The sequence below is a fragment of the Pipistrellus hanaki genome, assembly GCF_964339955.1.
Source record: "Pipistrellus hanaki genome assembly, chromosome: 12".
NCBI lineage: Eukaryota > Metazoa > Chordata > Mammalia > Chiroptera > Vespertilionidae > Pipistrellus > Pipistrellus hanaki.
In genome coordinates, this window is record NC_140514.1 from 36910230 (window position 1) to 36935625 (window position 25396).

The 25396-nt window shown below is 44.6% G+C and overlaps 1 protein-coding gene across 1 annotated transcript in view; it reads left to right on the forward strand.

Annotated features, from left to right (window-relative positions):
- The window catches only part of ANTXR1 (ANTXR cell adhesion molecule 1), a 208677-nt gene that overhangs the window by 158235 nt on the left and 25046 nt on the right, over nt 1-25396 (forward strand). The window contains exon 17 of the mRNA XM_084901202.1: nt 3828-3908. Within this exon, the coding sequence (XP_084757328.1) occupies nt 3828-3908 (81 nt within the window). The remainder of the gene's footprint in view (nt 1-3827; nt 3909-25396) is intronic.

The window sequence follows — 25396 nt, forward strand, 5'->3', positions numbered from 1 at the left end:
CTGGATGGATGGTGGTGCCGTGAACCAAGGCAGGGTTTACAAAAGGAGGAGCACGTCAGGAGAAAGAAAACTCAACGTGTGGTGTTTGGTTTTCAATACCTGTGCTGTGTCTAGTTTAGAACTGAGATTGGTAAGTCATTGGATACCCAGATCCAGAGCTGAAGAGTAGACAAAGCTGAAGATGGGATTTGTGAGGCAGCGGCAGAAAAGGGGAAAGTTTGACCCATGAGACCGACTGAGAGTAGTCAGGGTGAGCCTCAGCCTAGGGGTGAGACTAGAAGACCCAGAGGAACACCAGAGTATAGGCAGAGGGGAGGAGCAAAAGAGGCTGAAAAGAACTCAGAGAGAGAGAGAGAGAGAGAGAGAGAGAGAGAGAGAGAGAGAGAGAGAGAGAGGCAGGCAGAGGCTGATGGCACAAGAGCCCACGACCAGTGTGCAAAGGGAAAGGCCCACATCTCAGATCTCTCAGAAGAATGGAGTAAAAGAGGCACAAAGGTGGCCAAGACATTTGACCCTCGGGCTGCCATGGGTGGCCTTAGCAAGAGCAGCTTCGGTGGAGTGTTGGGGCCACTGAGCACTGCCAGAGAAGCCCAGCATTGTCATGCTGAAGAAGAAGTGTGGCTCGCGGGAAAGGGGGAAAGGGGTTGAAAAAGCACGGAAGAGAGGATCCAAATCATTGGATCCTTACACTCTGCATTACATTCTTTTCTGTCGTTCTACAGAGGCTCCCAAATGGTCATCGTAATGGCGTTGCCATGATCATGGATAACATTTAATGAATACTGTCTATGAGACAAGTGCCTAATTGCATGCCTCATACCACGTCTATGGGACAGACAGTATTATTACCGTCATTTTAAAGATGAGAACAGTAAGCATTAGGGAGGTGAAACAACTTGTCCGAGGCCGCAGAGCCAGTGAGGGATAGTCCCGGAGTACAAACTCAGGCCGTTTGAGTTCCGTCATTTTGTGCTTAAATATTACGCTATGATCTGTTGACACAAAGAAAAACATAATTTACCACCCGTTTTCCTGATGTCATACATTTAGGTGGCTTCTGCTCTCTGGCTTTGCATGTAGTTTTAAATGCCTGCTGGGTTAATTAATATGCTTCAACAGCCACATTTTCTTTCGGCCTTACCTCATTGCCCCTCATCCATCAAGAAGTTGAGTGGCTAGCACCCAGAGCGCTGTGGGTGGGCTGATTTACAAAACCTAATCCTGTTAGTCACCAAAAAAAAAAAAAAAAAAAAAAAAAAAAAAAAAAAGGAACGAAAAAGAGGCATTCTTCCAGAAAATCCACCTGGTTATATGCTGAACTACAAATGCTTATCCCAAAGAACCCTAAAAAAAACATGCAACTGGTGATTGAGACGGGTTGAATTCAGAAAACCCTGCTGAACACAGCATTCTAAAGTCATTTCAAAATATTTTCAGAGGCTTTCGTAAATACGTTGCCAAAAGAGATGAGAAACACTGCACTTAGCAAGGCAAAGTTAGCCCACAAGAACTTGACCGACAGTTGATAAAAGTTCAAGAGCATACTTTTGGTGTCTGACTATAACCCACCAGGAACTCATTTCAGAATATGAAGTCTTCGACGTGATATTCTCAAGTTAGCATTGCCGCTGTGAAAGCTCTGTGTCACAGAACTTGAACTCTCTCGATATCCCCAGCCTTCCCAGCACTGTCCTTCAGAGACTCTCCCAGACCCTGTTCTCCAGCATGTCTGACCGAGACCCACGTGGGAAATAACATGTTGGCCCAGTATTTACCTATGCGTGTACATTGGTGCTCACATGTACACTCATACCCACACCCACACACATATATCTGAAACATACTTTTCACAAAATACTTATCCTCAACATGTGCAATTAACTAATATTTTCTATCTTATTTTATTTCTTAAAAATTCTGTTCTAACATACAAAATTGTTTCATAAGCACTTAAAGAGTTGCAGCCTACAGTTCAGAAACTCTGTTCTAAAGGATCTAAATTCAGGTGCCTCTGCCAGAATTGTCCGAGGAAGAAGCTACCATTGGTATAGTAGAAAGTATATGGGCTTTAGAATTAGACAGACATGGGGTCCAATCGTACCTCTCCAGTGAATATCTACTTTGGGCAGGTTAGTTGATCTCTCTGATCATCTATTTCCTCTCCATAAACCTTTGGGGCTGCTGGGAGAATGAAATGAGAGGACACATGTAAAAGCAGTTAGCTCAGCATGGAGTAGTACTGAATATATCTATTCACCCAACAAATATTTATTGAGCATTAGATGCTGTCCTCGGGGCTAGACACACAGCAGTTCACAAAACCAGTGACACCTCTGCTTTCATGGAGCTGGCATTCCAGTTGGCAAAGACAGATGATAAGCAAATGAGCATAGACTATGTCAGGGAGTGATAAGGGCTGTAGTGTTTCCCGTTGCTGCTGTAACAAATCAGCATAAACTTGGTGACTTAACACCACACAAATTTATTATCTTACAGTTCTGGAGGTCAGAAACCTAAAATGGGTCTCGTAGAGCTAAAATCAAGGTGAGGCCAGGGCTGCATTTTTTTTTTTTTTTTTTTTTTTTTTTGGAAGCTTTAGATGAAAAATTTGTCTCCTTGTCTTTTCCAGATTCTAGAGGCAGATCCACTCACATAGCCCCCTCCCAACAAACCTGCCCAAAAGCACACGGCTTGTTCACTGCAGAGGTGGGATGGGATCCCATGTCTGTCTAATTCTAAGCCAGCAACTGTGGATTGAGTCTTGTCACTTGGAGCACTCTGACTGTGCCTCAGCGGGCACATCTCCTTCACTGACTCTGACACTTCTCCCCCTCTTTTAAGGACCCATGTGGTTAGATGGAGGCCACTCAGCTTACTCAGAATAATCTCCCCACCTCAAGATCCTTAGCTTAATCACATCTACAAAGTTCTTTTGGCCATGGAAGGCAACTTGTTCACAAGTTCCAGATAATAGGATGCCATCGGTAAAGGTGGAAGGAGGTTTTTTCCACCTACCACAAGGGCAATGACAAAAATGAGGCAAAGTAAAGGGGACTCTTGCCTGTTAATGGAGTCATCAACCAGGGGTAATATTAAGAACAAAGCTAAATAAATGTCTTTTTGTTTGTTTGCTATTTGCAATGGCAGAAACCAGCCTCCATAAAGCTTGTCTAGGGCACTAGAATGGCCAGAGACATGAGACTGCCTTTATCATATACTGGGGAGACACTCTTCTCAGATTCAACCAATTACACACAGCTACAAAGAGGTTGTGATTTGTGGTCATCTGTGATTTTTGGTAATATGTCCCTTGAGCCATGGATTCCTGAACGAGTTGTTCCTGCCGAGTGGGGATAGGGGACAGCCAGGTATCTGCACCCAAGGGCCTTTCATTGGTCTTGCTCCTGGATACTTCTGCTTAGTAATTTTCCTATATCTATCACCACTGTTTTCATTTATGAACTCTGGGTACTAAGGGAGGGGGGAAAAACTCTTAATGAAAGCTGAAAAGATAGACTTGTGTTAAGATATGCCCAGGAATGTGAAAAGGCAAAAGCCAGCCGCCTGAATGAGCTTCTCTGTGTTTATAAACTTGGGGCTGCACTAAAATCTCAAGTGCTTCCTGCATCAGCATCAGGGTCCTCTGTAGGTGTCTCTTCTCCTTCGCTTCTGAATTCAGGGACTAAAGAGTCCCTTACTCTGTCACAACCACATTGCTGATGCTGTGTTTTCACAGGAATAAAAGAGCATGGATACTCCACAGGTCTGTGCTGGCCACTGGTCTGCTTTCATATGTAATCTTGGTGCTTTTTTTTTTATTATTTCAGGGAAAACTCGATGCCTTGTGGGTCCTGCTAAGGAAAGGATATGACCGCGTGTCCGTGATGCGTCCACAGCCAGGAGACACGGTAGGACTCAGAAATGGTGTCACACACACAGTCATTGTCTGACTTCCTCTGTGTTTGTATAGCTAGAATAACTCCAGGTAAACAAATCCAGCTGTTATCTCATGCGGTGACAAATCAGATACTAGTTTACCAAATTATGGGTTTTACAAGACATTGCCTTGACTTGCTTTTCTGAAAAGGATTTTGTCAGAACTAGGTTGGATTTAGCTTCCTACAACCAGAACTTAAGTTATAGGTACGGTAAGTGAATAAAGGGGGGCTGGTTCTGACATTGGACCATCGCGGGAGAGAGGCCTGCTGCTCCTCACCACCCTGGGCGGGGGCGACAAACAGGACGCCAGAGCCACAAGATAGGGCAAGGGAACAGGGCCCACAGAAGAGTCCCCCCATCTTCCAGCAGCAGGTGTTGGGCCCAAATGGTCCAGAATCATAGGAGTATTTCTGTCCTGGTAAGGATTTGTCCCAAAATTGTCCAGACCAAGCTTAGAGCATCTCCAATGAAAAGGAGTTAGAAAGTGAGGAGCCAGCAGAGACCTGAGTCTTCGTTTGATAAAGGAGGGAACGGAGGAGCTGCACCACTTGCCCTGTTCAGATCGTAGCAGCACTGGAAACAACCTCAGTTCTGCAGAAAACACATCATTTTCATGTCCTCTTGTTAGAGACGGTCTCTCCTCATAAGTTTAACATAGCAAAAGCTTGGGACCAAATACTCCCTCAACTATCAGCAGCCTGCATCTCCTATTTCTTGTCAAGGAACCAGGCACATTCACCCAAAAGCACAATGAAGTATCTGACTCAGCGCTCCCTTCAAATCAGGTGGAGCTGAGCTTGAATCTCTCTTCCTTTCTGGCTGGAAGTTAACTCCAGGCAAATCACTTAACCTCTCTGAACTTCATCTTTACAACATAGGTGATGATAACTACTTCATAGTGTGATTGGTTGGAGAAGGTAATATTTGTAAAGCATTTGGCCAATACTGAACACATAGTCACTTAACTTGATTATATACTTTATGTTTTTCTACTATCCATGGAAGGTTGGTGCAAAAATTCAAACCAAATTGCAACCAATGTGTATCAAACATACCCATATATTTGCCATGTCCACCCTTCAGCATGACATAAGCAATAAAGCGTGAGAGCAGAACCTGTTAGGCAGGCTCCTCTCCTTCGCACCTGGTTACAATGGATGGTGTGTGGCTGAGGAGATATGGTCTAACTTGGTCATAGTTTGTGCAAGCTACTGCCCTAATTAGCTGTTCCTACTCTAGGTTGTGTCCGGGATGGCAGGCAAATATGGCATGAAAGAAACTGAGTCATAGAAATACTTGGCCACCTTGGCCTTTGTGACATATGAAATTTGTATTTTGTCTATGGAGATCACCAAAAACACACTGCTAGAGCAAACTTTACAGTATGAGCCGAGGCCATAAACTTGACACTCAGGGTGGTATTTGGCCTTATAAGCTATACATCTAGTTTCTGTGGAAAATTTAAAAATCTTTAGCATACATGAAACTCATCTAACAGATTAAGAGAAAAAAACACATCATTTAAACACATCATTAGCAACCTACACTCAGGGTCAGAAGTGCTATCTTTTGTGACAGAACAAGCCCATTTCAGAGCAGCTGAAAAACATCTCTACTGAGCAGTCTGGCCAAAACAAATTCATAAACTGGGTCAACCTGAGAAGTGGGAGGGTTTGAAAAAAGGAGGGATGGAAAGATATATTATCATATGTAAGATATAAGAACCAACTGGGGCGGGGGGCGGGGAGGAGGAAGAGGGGGAGGCTGATGGATTAAATCCAGCAACAATGAATTTCCTCTAATGCATCACACCTAAATTAAATCACGTATTTACTACTTGAATGAAAGTTTGTATTGACATGTGAAGATAGTCTGTGTGCTTTTAAGAAACACAATACCACCTTGAATTATCATTATCCAATCACATGAAACAATAGATTTGAAGTCCAGGAGGTCAAAGAATTAGGACACAGTTGACGCAGGTCTACCACGAAATTTTTATGGTTGCCCAGCCTACTTTCAGGTGGGCTTTCTTTATGGCATCCCTGCTGAAATTTTAAGATGCACAGGAGAAATAGATGCAGAGAATTGTGCCCCTATAGTTATGACAATGGCCACAAACATCTTGATGTACATGCAAAGTTACATAAGATAGGTCACAGATTAGTTACGAACGAGAATTCAAAGTTGCCCTGTGACAACTCAGAGGCAAATGCCAGGGAAGGGAGGACTGTATTGTAGCTCTGACTATATGCTTCTTCTGTTTTGTTTTGCTTTACCTTAAGAAACTCTCAACAAACCTACATTACTTACAGGGTGATGACTCTTGAGAATTCCTCAGCACTGATTTATGGGAATGACCACATTTTCCATAAACTCAAAATGACTGCATCCAGGCATGTGCTCATGAACAAGAGTCACAGATTCTGGACTTAAAACAAAAACAAAAATCACCTAATTACATTCTCAGTTTATTTCTAAATTCTTTCAAATGCACATAGACCTCACAGAAACCTGGCAATTCTTCTTTCTCAGTTCCTGTCTCCCCCACTCCTCCCATTAACCCACCCCAACCCCACAAATGCAGACTCCGTCTGCCCAACAAAGCTTTGAGGCTGCTGAAAGGGCTGAGCACCTACAGGACCCACCGCAGAGCAGATGGCTGGGGGAGGCCTGAGCTCAGAGCCACACCCTTTCCTGGGATGGGTGCCCACCTCCTAAGAGCTGTCCAAACCCCAGGTCAGGGAAAACATGAATGGGACCACAGCGGGAGACCTGAATGTTTTCTGTCCACCACCACCCATCTTGCTCTTTCTGCCTGGGGTGGGCTCACAATCCTGTTTCTCCTTAGAGCCCACCAGGAAGTCCCGGGCCAACATACTAGTAAAAGAGGAAGTGCCAGAAGAAACCACTTAACTAAGCAAACCAGCAACACATCTGATCCTAAAATTCAAAGAGTGCACTAAGCATATGGTATCCTTTGCTGAAACCATCCCTCACAACATGCTTCCGGTTCTTTGCCACCGCTGTGCTCTTTCTAAAACACAGATCTCAACATGCCATTCCAAGGCTTCAGATTTACAGAGATGAGGAAAAAGCACAGAATCCTTAGCTTGAGCTAGAAAGACCTCCCTTTCCATTTCATCTACAACTTACCCCAGGTTCCCTCATTACTCCATATCGGCCCTAGTCTTCTGGAATTGTTCACCATACCTAAACATGCTTCTGAGTCTCAGTGCCTTTACATATTCTAATTTCTCTGCTGGAGATGTCTTTCCCGTCATCTCTGCCCAATAAACAATCCCCTTGGCAATGCTCTCATTGTCCCCTGTAAACACAAAGAGTTGCTGTTCAGACCCACGCTGTACAGGGGCTTTGCCGATGCAGAGTGCGTTTGAAGACTAGGCAACGTGTGGAGATGAGAGCCTGTGTCCCGTGAGCATTTTCCAGGATGGTCCCCACGCCTTCCTGCACACCTGGGCCACTCTTCAGGTTCAGAAGATGTGTTTCATGGGCAAATGGCAGCAGGGGTGGAGAATGTTTACCTGAGAAAGACTGAAAGGCACCCTCAGAGCTTTTAACTCGGTCGTTTCTTAGTCATCACATTATGTGTCCCATTTGGTGACCCTGTTTTTTTAAATCACTTAACCATATTCAAGGAATTATTTTTAAAGGAATTATCTTTGTTACCACGTATTCTGGTAAAATATCATTTTCATGACCATGTCATTTTCTATTGTCTATCTGTGACATAATATTTCTGCCTGTCTTCTCTTTTAAATGGACATTTATTTCTAAATGTTTATTGTATAAATGAAGCTCTAATCAGTCACATTATTGTCAAATAGTGTGCACATTCATGAATGTTTCCTTAGAATAAGTGTCCAAAACAAGATAGCATGCAGAAGTTCAAAGCTTTGATAATATTGCCAGGTCCTGAAACCTGGGTTAACCCTCATGTCCACAGCTATCAAATGCTCATCTCCCCAGATATTCACCAATATTATTAAATTTAGCTATTTGATAGGTGCTAATTTAATTTGCACCTAATTTATCATTGGGTTGGAACCATTCTTTAAATGTGTGGGGTTTTTTTTCTTTTGTCAATTGCATATACATGCCCTTGGCCCATTTTTTATTAGATATTTTAGAATTGGTTTTTATATGTTATTCATTTAACCCATCTTTGCACATTTATTACTCAACTAGAGGCCCAGTGTATGAATTCATGCACAGGTGGGGTCCTTTGCCCTGGCTGGTGATTGGGGCTGACAGGGCCGGCCAACTAGGGAGAGGGACTATAGGAAGTTGGCTGGCCTCCAGAGGTTGGCTGTGGGAGTTCACTGACCACCAGGGGGCAGCTCCTGCATTGAGGGTCTGCCCCATGGTAGTCAGGGCACATCTTATCTACTGGTCAGTCATCTGGTTGTCCTGTCGTAATGATCGCTTAGGCTTTTATATAGAGAGAATTTTTTGAGAACTTATTATGTGTCAGACTTTGTGCCATGCATTATGTATACGATGCTTATCTTATGAAAGTTAAAGTCTAACATTATATAGAAAGCCATTTTTGTCATTTACCTTTTAACTTTTAAAAAATATTTTTAAGTTATTTATAATTTTATAATCTAATCTATTGACACAATTGGAGAATAACTGGCCTAACTTAAATCTAAATATTTAGCCCCAAACAGTTGCAGAGACATCCTTTCAACTGCAGACAGTTTGGTTCCTGGGTTACCAGTTACAAACGCAGAAACATAAGGATCTTCACCACCTGTGGAATCCTGTGATTCTCCACCAGGTTGCAGGGTGTGGTCACCTGGGAGCTTTAAAGCACTGTTGCCAGGGCCCCACCCCAAAAGTTCTATTAAATTTGTCTGAGATAATGTCTGGACATTGGGGGTTTTTTAAACCTTCCCAGGTAATTCTAATGGGCAGCCAGGGGTGGGAAGCAATGATCTGGTCTAATTCCTTGTTTTTCATCCAGGGCAGCATCTTCTCTTTCCTTCTGGAAGTAATTTGAAGGCAACTCCCCATACTCTTTAGAAACAAGCAGAAGGGAAATGGCTGATTACAATCTCCATGTACTTTCAAGTCCCTCTCCTATCAAGAAGGTAGTTAACATAGCTTCTGGCTGCTCTATTATTGCTGCTCCCTGGGTAAAGAGGATGGAAATGAGAACATATAACTCTGTCCTGTAGGTCTTTTCAGTCAATATATCAACCAGTTCAAACCCTCCCCGAGCATTTTTACCCCAACTCAAACCCCACTTCCCATCATGAGCTCTGGGAGAAAGCCACTGGGGTTGGATGTCTTCTTTGTTTTCTGCTCCTGGGTCTCTCCCAGATCTGGAGCCGGGAGACTGGGTACATTCCATCACTATCAGCACAAACAAAAATCCTAAGGCACACTGAGCTTATTTTGCAAGGCTGGGCCTCCTTGCAATCAGAAGAGACCAGGAAACACACACATAAGTGAATGTAAACAATGTTTGAAGCTCGTCTGAAGCACAGGGGTTGTGAAATCCTCTCCCAGAGCTCAGCCCCAGGGCTACTGCCTTCTGTGCAGCTGCTTCCAATAAGGGAGCCTCCAGTCACATGGGTACCAAGTCCTCCTACTGTCGCAGTAGTGATCTGGGCAAATTATCTCCAGGGGGAGAGAGCGCCCTCAGCCTGGTCCTTCAAAAGCAGATGAGACTTCTGTCACATAAGTGGACTCAGAGAAAGAGTTTCTCTGTTTCTCTCTTTCTCTTTCCTTTCTCCACATTCTCTGCATTACCCCTTTCTCCTTCCTCCTTGACCTTGGATGTCTTCCTTCAGACATCTACTGTGCTCCCGCTAAGAGCCCATCACTGGGCCGGGCACTAGGGACACCAATGAGAATAGGACTTAATTTTGGCTTCCTGGAGCTTGGTGTACGATCAGGCTGTTATAAAAACACAAACCCACTCACAATAACTTTGAGAATAACTATGATCTCCATTGTACAGAGCAGACACTAAGGCTCAAGGGAGGTTACTAACATTCTCAAGGACACACACTGGTAAGGGGTGAAGTTGAGGCTTGAATTTGGGACTCTCAGACTTGAGAGTGCACACTAGAGATTCCTTAAGCCTTTCAGGAATTCAACAAATAACGTGTTGAGCATTTTACTATGAGCCTAGCACCCTGTTGAGACTGGATCCTCACAGATTAATTAGCTGTGCCCCTGCCCTTGAGAAGCAGGAACAAATGAGCAAGTCCCCAAACACAACCTCGTGTGAAAAGCCGTAGTGGAGCTGAGTAAGTGAGATGTTGTGGATACGCCCAGGAAGGGCATGTCACCAGCCTTGGCTTTTAGAAGTGACGCTGAAACCAGAAGAAGAGTTGTGGAAGGAGGATATTCTGGTGAGAGGGAAGCTTAAGCAAGGATCCAAAGTGGGCCTGTGGCTCCTTTAAGGAGACACAGGAAGGATGTGTAGGAGACAGAGTGAGGCAGTGAGAGGAAGGAGTGTGGAGAGGAGGCAGCATGGAGATCTGGTCACGGGAGCCCACTCTAGGACAGTGGAAAATTACTGCAGGTGCTTTAAGTGGAGTGTGTCAGATGTGTGTTATAGAAAAGTCACTCTGACTGCAGTGTGGAGATGTTTGCAACAAGAGATGGTGTCAGCCTAAATGGAAGCAGTGGTGGGCAAGGAGGAAAGAGTCTGGATTCAAAAGATGTTAAGGAAACAGAATGAGTGGATGTGGAGGATGAGTGAAAGGGAGGTGTTAAAACCAGTTTTGTGTGTGTGTGTGTGTGTGTGTGTGTGTGTGTAGAAACAAACATTCACATTTGAACTGCTTGTTTGTGAAACAACATTCACTTGTCCTAAGTACCAACACATCAGTTTCCCAGCACCACCAAGCAATGTGGTGCCAAGTGATCATTGAGCATCCAGAATACACGAAACTGGTTGACATTCCATAGGAACTGAACCCACCAGAGGTAAGAATTCAGAAAGCACATTTTGCCCTGGTCAGTGTGACTCAATTAATTGAGCGTCGTCCTGTGCACTGAGAGGTTGCCAGGGCACATGCCCGGGTTTTGGGCTCCATCCCCAGTAAGAGGCATGCACGAGGCAGCCGATCGGTGTTTCTATCTACCTCTCCCTTCCTCTCTCTCTCTCTCAAAAAAAATTTTTTAAATCAATAAAAACATATTTAAATCAGTGGTAACTAAAAGAACCAGTTATCCACAAATTGAAGTCTCTATGTGAAGATCAGTCTTTCTTTCCACAATAGACAGTAAGCTTTATATTGACTTTTTACATTGAGGAAACAGAGATCTTCAAAGTGTCTATTAGTATCTGATACCAGGTTATAATTCCAAAAAAAAAAATCTAGAGAGAAAGTCTAATTTGCTGGCCACTGTCTCCTGACCTTTTATAAATGTTTGTCAGAGTAGGTCATTTTTTTAAGGGGGGGATAAAAAAGCAAATTGTAGGAAATGTTCCTAGAGGGTGTGATGTATTTTGGCACTGCACCTTTTTGGATGTTTGAATTCCCAGTAGAATTTATTCGGTTCTCACCCTTGGAAACCTTTCCTCCACTATCTCATTGGAGAGTGAAATGAGTTTTTTAAATTCTTGGCTTATTTTCCTGAACTCAGACAAAATAAAAAGTTCAAGGCATCCTCTGTTCACAGCAAAAACCAAACTGTACCCAAAACCTGCCAAGTCAATTTTCTTCAGAGAAGCCAAATCTAAAGTTGATGATGCAAAATATACCATCTTGAGATTTTTTATTGCACCAACTTCTTTCCCCTCAGTAGGAGGTCTCTTTAAATAAATAAATGTGGAGACAATTGATGTGGTTGAGGGCTCTCCCTCTTCCTTCCCTCCCTCTGCCTTTGAATCCTTCACACGCATACATATTCACACTCTCATCATTATTATCATCGTCGTCATCATTTTATAGTTTTTCTTTGGACTTACACATTTAAATTGCTTCATCTCTCAAACAGCTGTAGCAACAGAAGGTCAAATCTTAGTACCAAACTGCAAATAGCAAACAGAGGAGAAATAGAGGCTGAATGAGACAGAGTTGGGTAATAAAGACACCCCTGTTCAGATACACTTACTTCATTTTTTCCTTCCAAACAGAATCAGGATTGAGGCAGGTAGGGCTTGGTTCTAGGGTAAAATTCACCCAAGTACATAACGTATTGGGAAGTTCGCTACTTTGTTCAAATGTGCTGTTTATGTCTAGCCATTTGGCTGCAGTGGGCCTGTCCTCCAGCTGAGAGCATTGAAAAAGTTCATCTCTAGGGACAGTCCATGACTCTGGGATAGGACTCAATTGAGAATAACCCTTCCCCGGGCTGGCAGGAAGTTCTTTTCTGGCCTGAAAGTGTTTGGTTGAATCATAGAGAGCAAAATCTGACCTGGGAGATGGCCTTCCAGAATTCACAGTGTAGAAAAGAGCCAGCCTGATCTATATGCCCCCCTATCTTCTCTCAGAATCTCCATGACCATCCCACCTCAACCTGACATTCAGTGTCAGGAATGAATTGGTATTTCCACATAGTTCCAGTCCCTTCATTTTACAGGTAAGGAAACTGAAGTCTAGACAGGTGATTGGGAGACTTGTGAGTACTTCCTAGTACATTTTCTCCTTTGTTCCCCATCACCACCTTATACTCTTTTTTGCATGTTAGGAATAGAGGCTAAACTAATAAGGTCCCTGTTTTGTTCAAGGTCACAAAGGAAATTAGTAGAACTGGCAAGACCAAAACCCACCAGCCCTACACTGCCTGGCACTCCTTGACTCCTATCCCCAGGCCAGGAGAAGAGGGTAGGCATTGTGAAGGGCCTTGATCTCTCAAGGAGAAGGTAGAACCAAACCCACCTTTGGAAGGTGGAGTTAGTTCCTGCCACCCAACCACCTCCTACCTGTTTGTACTTCCCAGCATCTTTGCATTTTCATACCCTGCCCAAGATGACATCATCACTGACACCCTCCCACTCTGGCCTGGCCTCCTGCACAGTGTGCTGTACTCTCAAATTACCTCGTGTGTTTTTTATCTCCCTGATTCCACTTTTCCCTGCCTTCCCCTTAATTGCCAACAATGTGTCTAGGACAAGGTATACCCTAACTTTCAAAAAATAGGTTTTAGCTCCTACTCTACAGCAAGCACCAGCGAGGCAGGCAGTAGGGGTTTAGCATGAATGAGACAAGGTCCTGGACCTTGTGGACCTACAATGGAGCACTCAGAAAGGTGCTAAAATGCAACTCGATGTGATGAGTGGCATGGGGGGAGGAATTTGGGGTTCCCTACATACATAGAGCAAGATTTAACCCAGACTAAAGGGATCAGGGAAGACTTCCAAAAAGAAAAGATCATTTGGTTGAGACCTGGAGGAAGTGAGAAAAGGCCTTCTGGTGGGAAGGAAGGGCAGGTGTGAAGGCCCAGATGGGAGAGGAAGTGGAGAGAGGGAGGGGAGCACATCGACACACCACCTTCTCTCTCTGCCTTCTCCAATCTTTTGTCTACTCATAGCCTTCATCCTTCCCGTACTCAGAAGTTCCACTTCCTCCTAGGCCTTCCCCAGCCCCTGCTCATTATCCAGTCCCTCCTTCTTTCTGTGCTTACCGCTATTGCCACAAAGTTTAACACCATTTTAATTTAAAGTCAATACTGACTTTGCACTCCATGAACACACTGTGACTTAAAGAAAGGGACCATCCTCATACTTTCTTACCTTCACTCACAGCACTGAAGACATGGCTTCATTTGTTCCCTTGTCCCAGGAATTATCACTTCTTCTTCAACTCCCAGGTGGTCTCATCTGCTTGTGAACTTTTATAACATTCCCTTCATTGGCAACTGCACGTTAGTAGTGGGCAAAGATGTCTCAATAAACCTTCTGCCTCTTATTAACCAGAGAGCTCACAAAGTCTTCCAGGGGCATCTCTAGCTAAATGAGGCTGATTAAGAGTTATCAACATGCTAAACATTTATTGCCATTTATACTTTTTATCTTTGCCATTTATTAATAACTTTAACTTTTTTTAAAAAAATTGTTTGAAAATAGAAAGTGTAATAGAAAACAACTGTCTAAAACTTTACTAGTCTCTCTTTATAAATTCATCCTTATGGCATTTGTTTAATATTTTAGTGTTTTTCCATCTTTTCTTTTTGGCTAATAGCATCAAGAGCAAAGTGTTCAGAACCCACAGTGATGGCAGAGTTAGCTTTGGGTGTGTTCACTCCCCTAGCCTTCAGCACCTCTGCGTTCCTGTGTTTCCCCCCAACATCTGGATCGAGTTGAATGGTGTGGCTCTAGCAGTTGGCATCTAGGCATTGGCCTCCATCCGTGGCATAGCTACTTTTCAAGGACTCTGTGGCTCTGACTTAAATACAAGCTCTAAATGGGAGTAAATATTGTGTGAGCTTTTCCATATTCTGTACTGTGCACTAAAGGTGATTTGTAACGGGAAACTCTTAAATGTCAGAGCCTGGAAAATTATACATCATAACAGACATCCATTCCCCTTAGTGGTGTAACTAAAAACAATGGACCCACTGCAAAGGCCACTGTGGAAGCATCCCTCTGGTGTGTGACAGTGTTCCCCTTTTTTCTCTTTCTAGGAAGGGAAGGAGTTTTGACAAAGCAAGGTTGAGTGTCTTAGGCATGGAGGTAGAGAGAAATGGAAGGAGAGTGTGTTTCCTTTGGTGGTGGGAGCAAGCTTACTAGAGGTCATGAAGTCTTTGCCTCAAGGCTCCACCACATTTACAGGCCTACAGGATGCCGTGTGGTCCTCCAGATATAGCCAAAGTAACTTGTGCTTATACACAATAAACACCTCTCCAAACCCAGAATAAGTGCACGGGAACTCCCCATGGCCCCGGGGCCCCACAGCAGCCCGTCAGCTGCCTGTTTGTTCGGCACTAGATCCAACCTTGGCTTAAGGTTGTAAATATGCTTGCTAATGGGTCAGAACAGTCACCTGGCATCAAGCCAACAACCCGCCTGTCTACATCCATACTAGGCCACTCATAAGCAACATGAGGGATACTTCCAAAGATTTCCCCTACCTTTGTGAAAACTCCAGTGTCATTCAGCTGCCTTGCCGTGCCTTCAAATTGCTCTAGACTCTGATGCTGGAATGAATGTTCTGCTCCTGAGTGTCATCCACAGCCAGGCTCTGATGTCTGCCCTTTATGAAACTCATCTAATTCATGCTCAAAACCTCCCAGACTAGGTAATATATTTATGTGCTCAAAAAAAGAACAATAATTTTGGGGCAAATTGACTGTAATAATTTTTCTGCTCTCTCTGGATAACGTGTTTAGTTAGTACTAGTCCATTTTCAAGTTTGGTTTTTATGTTATGACAACCATTTGGTCATTGAAATTCTCTGGCTTTGTAAACCATGGAACAAACTGTCCCTCCCTAAAGAAACACAGATTCCTGTAAATCTTCCCTCGAAATAGCGGGGGTAGAGAAGGTCCTATCCTTTCCCCTCACTTTACCCAGTCAAAACATCATCATGATGATTTTAAATGCATAATCTCCCTATCATTTTCAGAAAATAGATAAATGATTGATAGATAGAAAAATAGGTAGATGATAGATAGATAGATAGATAGATAGATAGATAGATGATAGAAGCAATTTCAAATAGTTTTACATGTCCTTGAAAGTCCATGAGATCAAAAGATAAAAGTACTTTTGTGACAGGAATTTAAAGTCTTAAAAGAAATTTCTCTTAGGCTCTTCAGTGGCCAATGGAAGAGTCAACTAGGACATTCCTCCATGTATAGAATAACAAACTCTAAGCAAGTTGGTGGGATTACAGATGGAGTCACATTTTTTAAAATTACTTTTTGCCTCTCCTTTTTTACTCCCAAAAGTAACAAAAGATGGTTTTATACCTTGAACACCTCAAAAGTAAAGCCTACACTTTCCAGTAAGGCAGCCACTAGCCACAGGTGAGTGTGGAGCATTTGAAATGTGCTGGCTAGAAACGGATGTGCTGTAAGTACAAAATACACTGTGGGTTTTCAAACATGTAGTATGAAGGAACAGATGTGAAATATCTTTTTAGTAATGCTTATATTAGGTACATGTTGAAATATTGTGGATACACTGGGTTAAATTAGACATATGATTAAAATTAATTTCACCCATTTCTTTTTACATTTACAAATGTGGCTACTAGAAAACTGAAAATCACCTTTTTATTGGACTGTGCCGGTCTAGAGTACTGGCCACTGTGGGAAGAGGGAAAGTATGATTTTATTCAGGCCCTGAGTCCTCCAACCATTTTTATTTTGTGGACACAGTGAAAATTCCAGAAATTATGGCTCTCTGTACTCTTTCCTGATTTTCTATTAGGTCAACTATGACTTTGCCTTTCTGAGTCAATTCCAATCAGAAATTTTGTGTTCTTAGCTAGAAGTCTTTCATGCTATAGGTGATTATTAGACGTTAGGGAGTGCCCCTGACCAGTTTTTCTCAGTGGTTAGAGCTTTGACCCATAGAACGAAGGGTTGCAGGTTTGTCCCGGCCAAAGGCATATACCTTGGTTGCAGGTTCAGTCCCCAGCCTCAGTTGGGACACATGTGGGAAACAATCAATCGATATGTCTATGTGTCTCTGATATCAACGTTTCTCTCTCTCTCTCTCTCTCTCTCTCTCTCTCTCTCTCTCTCTCTCTCTCTCTCTCTCTCTCTCTCTCCCCTGCCCCTCCTTCTTCCCTTTCACTCTCTCTAAAATTTAATGGAGAAAATATCCTCAGTAAGGAATTTTTAAAAAGTTAAGGGATGGATGCCAATTCAGTTTAAGGAGCAAATTACTTAGAAGACTCTGCACCAGCCTTTCTTGCTGGTTTACTGTTTTTTCTAATCCTGCCAATGATGTTATTTTTTGCTTCACCTACTTACACACCGAGCCTCCAGAAGAGCAGAAAATATCATAATTTTTGAGCATCCAGAAGATTATGCTAATTAGGCAATCAGAAAAGAAACATTGTCAGATTGATCTCTTAACTCTCTGTGACCTGTTTACTGAACCCCACCCAGGGGTACTGATTGCTCTTTTTTCTGAACCCATAAGGTTTCATAGACAGCACACAATTTAGTGATGACCACTAAGTTTCTTTCTTTCCTCCAAAATAACTTTTCCTCCAAAATATCTGACAGTAAACCAGAGATAGACACTTGGCCTAGTCTTTTCAGTTTCTGCTTCCTCAAATCCATGATGCTCCCAGAAGTTATGTGGGGGGTGAGGGTACATGCTTCTTTTTATAAAAGATTGCTTTATTCATGAACCTCGTTTCTTTCAGAAATCCCAAATCGATCAAAGTAACCCAACACTGAATAGTCAGGGACATCCTTTATTGTTATCTATGCCTGTAGGAAGGTCTTTTTTAATCTAAGCCTCTAATTTAAATGGTTCTTGTTGACTCATCCAAGTTGTAAACAGTTCAAGAGTGGAGGAAGCAAAGGCCAGGCCAGCCCGCAAATGTTACTTGCTTGGTTGACTCAAACAGGTTTCAAAATTCTACTAAATGTAATCATATTGCTCAACGTCTTTTGGGTTGCAGTCTAGCAACACAAGTCTATTAATGGTCCATTGTCTACTTTATTATGGCCATTCATCTTTTTCAAACATCTGATGATTCTAGTCTACCTTCCCCTTCTCGCATTAGGAAGATTACTCTGCTGAGTTGCTGATTTTGAAAAGGAGAGAATTTTGTGATTTGAAAAATGGGACATTTTTATCAGAGTTTCTGGTGTTGTAAGAGCTACAGTTAATGAACAGGCAGTAGAAATCAATGATTAGTGTGCACTAGTCTTGGGCAGGTGTTGAAATGTTCGCTAGTAGTTCAAGCTGCATTATTTACTGGTTGGGAACTGACCCAAGACTGAAACATAATGTTTGCTACCAGAGTTCTCGAAATCACAATATATAAAATCATGTTCCGAGTCACTACAATATCTGTGATCTAGTTAGAAGCAGGAAGGGAACCCAAAGGAAAATAAGGAAGGTAGGAATTTGGATTGAGTTCACGACCAATTTAAACTATACAAGCCTGCCTCTGGAGATAGTGAAATCCTCAGCATCATATTGAAAATATGTGCAGACTGTTTCATAATACAAGGTAAGTGAAAGTTTAAATGGACTTAAAAAGCAGTAATACATTCCAGAGTGAAGACTGCCAGACTTTAGAATTTATGGATCAGTAAATTAAAGATAATAAATAATTGAGTAACTGATTTTTTTAAATATGCATGTTAGGGCTTTCTTTTTTTTTTTTTTTTTTTTTTTTTTAGCTAATAAGCATTTAAAGAAGTCTCTCCTACTGCTTCTTCCCTCCACTGTCATCACAGGGAAAGACAGACTTGTAGGATTTTAAACTTTGTTCTAAGTTTTTGCACATTTATTGGATTACCTACTCTACTTTATCTTTGAAAAATTCCTGGAAAATATATATTATCCCCATTTTACCAAAAAGGAAGCTGGCTTCACTTGAGCAATACTAACTAGTATTTGCCAAGAATCTAGTACTTTGCAACTATTTTTACAGCGTTTCCTCCAATAACCCTTGGATGTAGGTGTTCTCATTTCCATTTTACAGATGAGGAGGTTATCTTTTCAGAGGTCTCAAGATAAGTGGGAAAACTGTCATTTATTCATTCAAGACATGTGTATTTGTTATGCTAAGCACTGGTGAGCCAGGAGGCCGTGTCCATTCATAAAGCTTGCACTGTAGGGCTGGCTCCCAGCACCCAAGTGCTAAGTGCTATGCTGAGAAATAAAAAGGGTGGTGGGATAGAAAGAGAAAGGATGATTAGCCTGTGAGGTCACAAGCCCTCTCTTCGGAGAGGTTGACATTGAAGAGTTGACATGGAAGGTGAGATCAAATGACAGGAAAGGACTGGCCACCTCAGGATCAGAGGACAAACAACTAGGGCAAAACCCACAAGGCTGAGTGGAGGAAGTCAGCACAGTGGAGGAAGTCAGAAGCCAGCGTCGGGCAAGCTCAGTGGGAGATGGGAGGTCTGTGGGGCCAGAGAGAAAGGTAGGGGTCTTGGCAGGCAGGGCTCTAGCCCAGGGATCGGGTTTTACTCTCAGCACAACATAAAGGATTCATGGTGTGGGGGTTAAAGGAGGAGCATGATCTAACTGGCGCTCTGCAAAGACCTTGGTGCGGTGGAAGAATCCACTGTAGGGAGGCCAGAGTGGAAGCCAGATCGGTGAGGTGGCCATTGCAATAGTCCTGGGTGGCCCTGTGAGGGCAGAGCAGAAATGGTGAAGCATGGGTAGGTTCTGGAATGTTGTGGAGCTAGAACCCGTGAGACTGGCTGATGGAGGCCTTAGCCCTCCTTTGGCCTGATGGTCCCTCTAGCCCCATCCGCCTCCCGCAGTGTCCTTCTCAACACACACTGCCCTGGGAAGTCTGATCCCTCTGGATGATGCCCAGAAAGAAGAATGGAAGTGGCAGATGGCAAGTGTTGGTTGCCCCATTGTTTTGCCTTGTTAATTCATCGCCTGCTTAGCTGTTAGCCTCCCGACTGTCCATGCTGACCCTTAGGAAGACATCATGATGAATGATGAGCCTCTAGCCTCGCTGTCCTCCAGAATCACTGCAGAGGAAAGAAAAGTGAACTGTCTGTTCTTTCTATGTCATTTGGGGGCTGGCAGAACGATGAGTTCGTTGCATATTCATTTGCCCTGAAAAGCAGAAGAATGTAATGTCATATATGCCAGAAATCAGCATATGCACCATGCACCCTGGGGCTCGGCATGGGACAGGCACTCCTGAGTAGGGGACAAGGAGATGGGGAAGGAAAACTGTATTTAATGGTATGTCATAAAATGCTGGTTTGCTGCTACAGTAAGATGAAGAAGAGAGAGATCATGGGTGGAGGGGGCAAGCCGGAGGCCAGGGTTGGTCCACATAGACTGGGAGAGGAGGCATGACCTAAGCTTTTCCTTAGAGGATGCTCAAGCTTTGTCTAAACAAAGAGAAGGAGGGAGGATATAAGATTCGAAAGGGTTGCCAGTCAGCAAAAGTTTACATGTGCATGCATATGGATACGCAACTCCTTCTCCGGCCAAGGAAAACATTTTCTTGGCCTGTGCACTGAGCCTTCGCTAATACCCAAGGGCAATAAATGCTCTCAGTGCTCAGGAATGAGAACGCGCCCTTCCTCACCTACCAGCACAGCCAGTCTCTTCCCGGGAAAACGGGGGGGGGATCAACCGCGGAGCAGGTGTTTGGCACGCCAGCACACACGCTCCACACACACACACACACCCCGCTCCCAGACGTGAGGTGGATTTTTCTCCTCCACAGCAGTAAACTCTTCCCCCTCAGAATCCTTTGCTGCCTCCCCCTGCCTGCCCACACAAGGTGTGTTTTGCTGAACACTAATTCCACAGCTGCTCATAGGCACCCTACGTTTGGAAAATACCACGCTTACCAATGTTAAGCAGGTCTTTTTTTTCCCTCTGTGGGACTTCCAGGATCCTTTAATAAGCTGGTGGAGCCCTGACTGGTTTGGCTCAGTGGATAGAGCGTCAGCCTGTGGACTAAAGGGTCCGGGTTCGATTCCAGACAAGGGCATGTACCTTGGTTGCGGGCACATCCCCAATTGGGGGTGTGCAGGAGGCAGCTGATCAATATTTCTTTCTCATCGATCTTTCTCACTCTCTATCCTCTCCCTTCCTCTCTGTAAAAAAATCGATAAAATATATATATATTTTTTAAAATAGGCTGGTGGACCTTTGGAGAAAGGGGGACTTATTATACAGCATTTCCCAAACTGGAAATGGCTCCTCTGTTTGTATAGAGCACATGTGTCAAACACAAGGCCCGCGGGCCAAATCCAGCCCGCCAGGCCTTGCAATGTGGCCCGCACCGCGCTGTCATCACTGCACTCCGCTGTCAGTTTATGACATTGTCAGTTTATGACTGTTCAGTAAACCATTCGGCCCGCGATTTAGGCTGGATTTTAGATTTTGGCCCCTTCTCTGATTGAGTTCGCCACCCCTAGTATAGAGCATCACCGGGCACTGGTGCTCTATGGAGGCATCGGGAAATGCTGGGTTAAACAGGACTTCTCCCACCACCATTCACAGCCACCAGAACCTGCCTGACTCCCCGTGAGTCCCTCATGAAGCAGCCTGCCCTCGGAGGCACTATTTCAGCAGATGTGCCTTTTGAATTCCTGCCTCTAGGCCTCCGCTCACGCCCTGCTCTGGCCCAAATTATCCTGGCCTTTCCTCTCCTCTCGCTGTAATCCAACCCAAATCCTATCCTCTCTGGAAGCTCTGGAGATGCCTCTGCCTCTGAGCCATCATCACATGCTTCTTGTTCCACTCGTTGAGCATTTCAGCGCTGGTTTCTACCCCTTCCCCCTCTTAATGTCGCACACGTGGCAGGTATTAAAGGCGAGGAGAGGCAGGAAGGAGAAAAAGGAGGAGGATGGGAAGAAGGAGGGAGAGGAAGAGGAGAGAGAGCATGGAGGTGACAAAGGGAAGGAGAACCCCCGGGATCTGAGACATGGTGCTTTGGTTGAATGTAGGTGGGTGGCCACGCCCAGGGAAAGCCCGTTGGTCTCCTCGTGGGAGACAATGCATGAGTTTTCCTTCCGTGACTCGCTGAGGTGGCCCGGGTCTGCCCACTGTGCTGAAGGCCAGCACCCATTTGTGGGCCATCAGTTTCAACTGGAGGTGCCATGCCTGAGCATGGGCAGCCGCTGTGACCCCTCGACCTCAGCCGGCTTAGTAACATAATCATTACTATAATAATGACATTAGTAAGAAAACAGCATATGCACCCAATTCTTTGTTGTTTTTGTAGGACAAAGTAAATAAAGTACAAATTAAATTAAATTAATTAATTAATTAATTAACCCTGAGCTAGTGCTGTCAGAGGCCTGTGCCTCCCTTTTACCCAGGAGGGACCTGAAACCACCAACCAGCTTGAGCTGGGGCTGCAGCCTCAACTCTACAGCCCAGCCTTCCCACCAGCCAGACGGTTCTGAGCGCTGCTTCTCGTGGCCAGGCGGTCTGTGCTCGCTCCATCAGCCCAAGGGTCAACTGCCTGAGATGGAGACACAAGAAACATTCCCACGTCTGCTTCATGCTTCCCACTCATACAAAAATGGCCCCCTGTTAAAAAACCTGCTTCCTGAAGGGACCAGACCTTCTTTCTTTCCCTGTGCATTTCAAAAATGGCAAACATGTGGCATAGGCTGTCAACAAGGTTAAACACACATCTTCCCAACGAGCTAGCTCGTCCTTTGTAAAACGACAGCCGTTTCCATGGATGCAGTCACCTTTGGCAGGGCCAGCGGCCCCGCCGGCGTCCCACCCTGGAAAAGCTCATCCTATGGAAACCCAGCTTGGCAGGCTCACAGACCCCACCTCTGAGACTCCGTTAATGCCCAGATGTGCTTCGTGCGTGTTGTGCACAAATTCCACGTCAGCATGTCAGGCACCACCTCACTCAGGCTCCCGGGTTCAGGGAAGGAGCCCGGATGCCAAGAGGCTGGGTTCCCGTCAGCATGTCCTCGGACTTTTACAAGTTACCAACCGATGACGATGCCCCAGGTGCCAACAGCCTTAGGAGGTGGGTGGGGGCACTGAACACTGGGCATAATGGGCCGATGTGGGTGTGGAAGAGAGGGTGGCCCTGCTTCTCTGGTCCCAGAGGACCCGTGGTCTGGGGCAGTGGTGGGCAAACTCATCAGTCAACAGAGCCAAATATCAACAGTACAACGATTGAATTTTCTTTTGAGAACCAAATTGTTTAAACTTAAACGTCTTCAAAATAGACTCATCCAGGCCGTGGTATTTTGTGGAAGAGCCACACTCAAGGGGTCGCATGTGGCTTGAGAGCCGCAGTTTGCCAACCATAGGTCAGGGGGTGAGGCCTGAGCAAGGTTGAGCCAGAGCGAGAGAGCCGTCTGCACACTAAGTCACAGCCAGCCCCAGAGGAGAAAGAGAGCTGAGTGTGGGTAAGACCTGAGGATCTGCAATAGCCAAGCCTGGGCAGATTACTGAGGCCTGTGAGGAGGAGGAAGAGAAAGTGATACTGGCGTTTCCACGCTCAGGGCGACCTCTTTCTCCCCCTCTGAGCTCTGGCACCTGGTTGTGGAGCAAAATCGAAATAAAACTTTGGTTTGTATTTCCCTTTCCTCCTGCCACAAGGTACAAACTGGTTAGGCCGGATTAATGTTTGTCCCTCTCTTAGGTTTTAGGCAGGTTCTCAATCAAAATCACACTCACATTCAGTGGATAGGAAGTCCAATATAACAGAAGACTTCAAACCTCAAACCTGATCCAGTCCAATCTCCCTCTTCCCAGAGCTGGGCTGGCCCCGTGGAAAGGAGGGGTGTGACTGTCGTTCCCCTATTCCTCCACTTCACTCTTCTCCCTCCCACTCCCATCTCAGCTTCTCAGCCAGTTTCTTATGCCTCCTTGGCAGGGACAAGTGACAGGAGTAGGAAAAAAGGTAGATCTTCCTTGAGCTGTGACCATTAAGTTGGCTTTATGCTCTGTGGACCCAGCATGGGTTTAATGCGGATTTTTCCCCCCATGCGGTTTCTTTGTGGATCCTCTCTCCTGCCATTTGCTTGACATGGGCCATGTCTCCTTTTCCATTGCTTTCTCTTCCATTGGGGGGGGGGGGGGGTGGAGAGGAAGGAGAAAGAGAGGAACATCGATGTGAGAGATCCATCAATTGCTTGCCTCCTGTAATCACCCGGACCGGGACCGGAAACAAACTTGCAACCCATGACCCTTCAGTGCAAGGTCCTACACTCTAATCACTGAGCACACCAGCCAGGGAACTGCTTACTTTGTAGAGCTAGAAGGTATCTTAGATATCACCAGAGCCTGTGGTTTTCAAATAGTTTTGAGCTAGAAAGAGAAATCCTTTCAATACAATCTTACCAGAAGCCCAATATGCAGAACAGATAAGTGAAGCTGATCTGGTAGATGGGCAGTGGACCAGGCCAGCCACATGCGCACAGTTTCCCCACAGTAGTCTCTGAGCCTCCCCCTCAGAATTCCCAAGTGCTTATGAACCACAGTGTGTCCTCAACCAACACCATGGTTGTCCTTAACCAACACCATGGCTGAGGGCTGGGCTCAAAGGTCAAAAGAAAATGAACAGAATTAGACCCCTCCCTTCTCTCCCCTCCATCGGGGATCCGACCTTGTTCCGTCCACTTCCCAAATGCCTCATCTATTCTGTAAATGTTTGCTAAATCAAAGAAAGAGCCCTTTCACGGGGTCACTAAAGACTTCCCGTGAGTTTAAGATGACCAACAAATATTTACTAAGTGCTTGCTATATCCTTGACCTTGCTGTCATTGCCACATTCATCAGCACTCTTTGAATGCTGTTTGTTCGGCCTTCTTCTCTGAACCATCTAAATCTCAACTGATCAACCCACCCACACCCACACCCACACATGTCCATCTTTTCTCTAAGTGTGCTAGGAGCCGCCATGTGGAGTGATTTGCTGAAATGCAGATAAATTACATCTGTCAGCCCCCATCTCTGAATCCAGTAAGACTTGCAGAAAAAATGAGGTTTGGCACAGCTCGTTCTCTGCAAACCTTTGCTCACAAGGGTGACCACTGTTTCCTGTCTTTGGAACTTGTAAGCCATCTGTTTAATAATCTGCTTGAGCATCCTGCCAAGGACTGAGCTCCATCGCGCCAGTCAGCAGTTCCCACCGAAAGTGCCGCGGGCCTCCCGCCTCTGCTGCTGGCCCATGTTCAGGACACGGAAATGGCTCCTTTGTCCCTAATCTCTCTAGGTTTTCTCGGAGAGGATGGGCCACTGGCGTGTTACAAGAGCACGATGTGGAGGATGGAGAGATCAACTTAGTGTAGTTATTCCTGCATCAGCAATACCAATTCAGGGCTCAGGATCACTTTGCTGTGAGCCTAAGAACAGAGACTTCATAGTGAGGCACAGCGAGGTTTGGAACTCAGCTCACCACACACTGGGTGATGTTGGTTAATTACCCTCTCTGAGCCTGCACCATGAGAAGGTTGTGAGGGTTCAACGCAATATTGTACCGGAAGCGCTCAGCACAGGGGCTGACATGTTACCATCATTATTGTTATGAAAAGAAAATAACCCTAACCAAAACCAGTTTGGCTCAGTGGATAGTGCAGACTGAAGGGTCCCAGGTTCGATTCCTGTCAAGGGCATGTACCTTGGTTTCGGGCACATCCCCAGCAGGGGGTATGCAAGAGGCAGTTGATCAATGTTTCTCTCTCATCAATGTTCCTGACTATTCCTCTCTCTTCCTCTCTGTAAAAAAATTAATAAAATATATTTTTTTTATTTTTTAAATATCAATATATTTTTTTTTTAAAGAAAAGAAAAGAACCTTATTGATCAACTGCTGCAGGTCAAGCGTAGGGACAGGGCAAGAAGGGCCTATGTGAGGGGCAT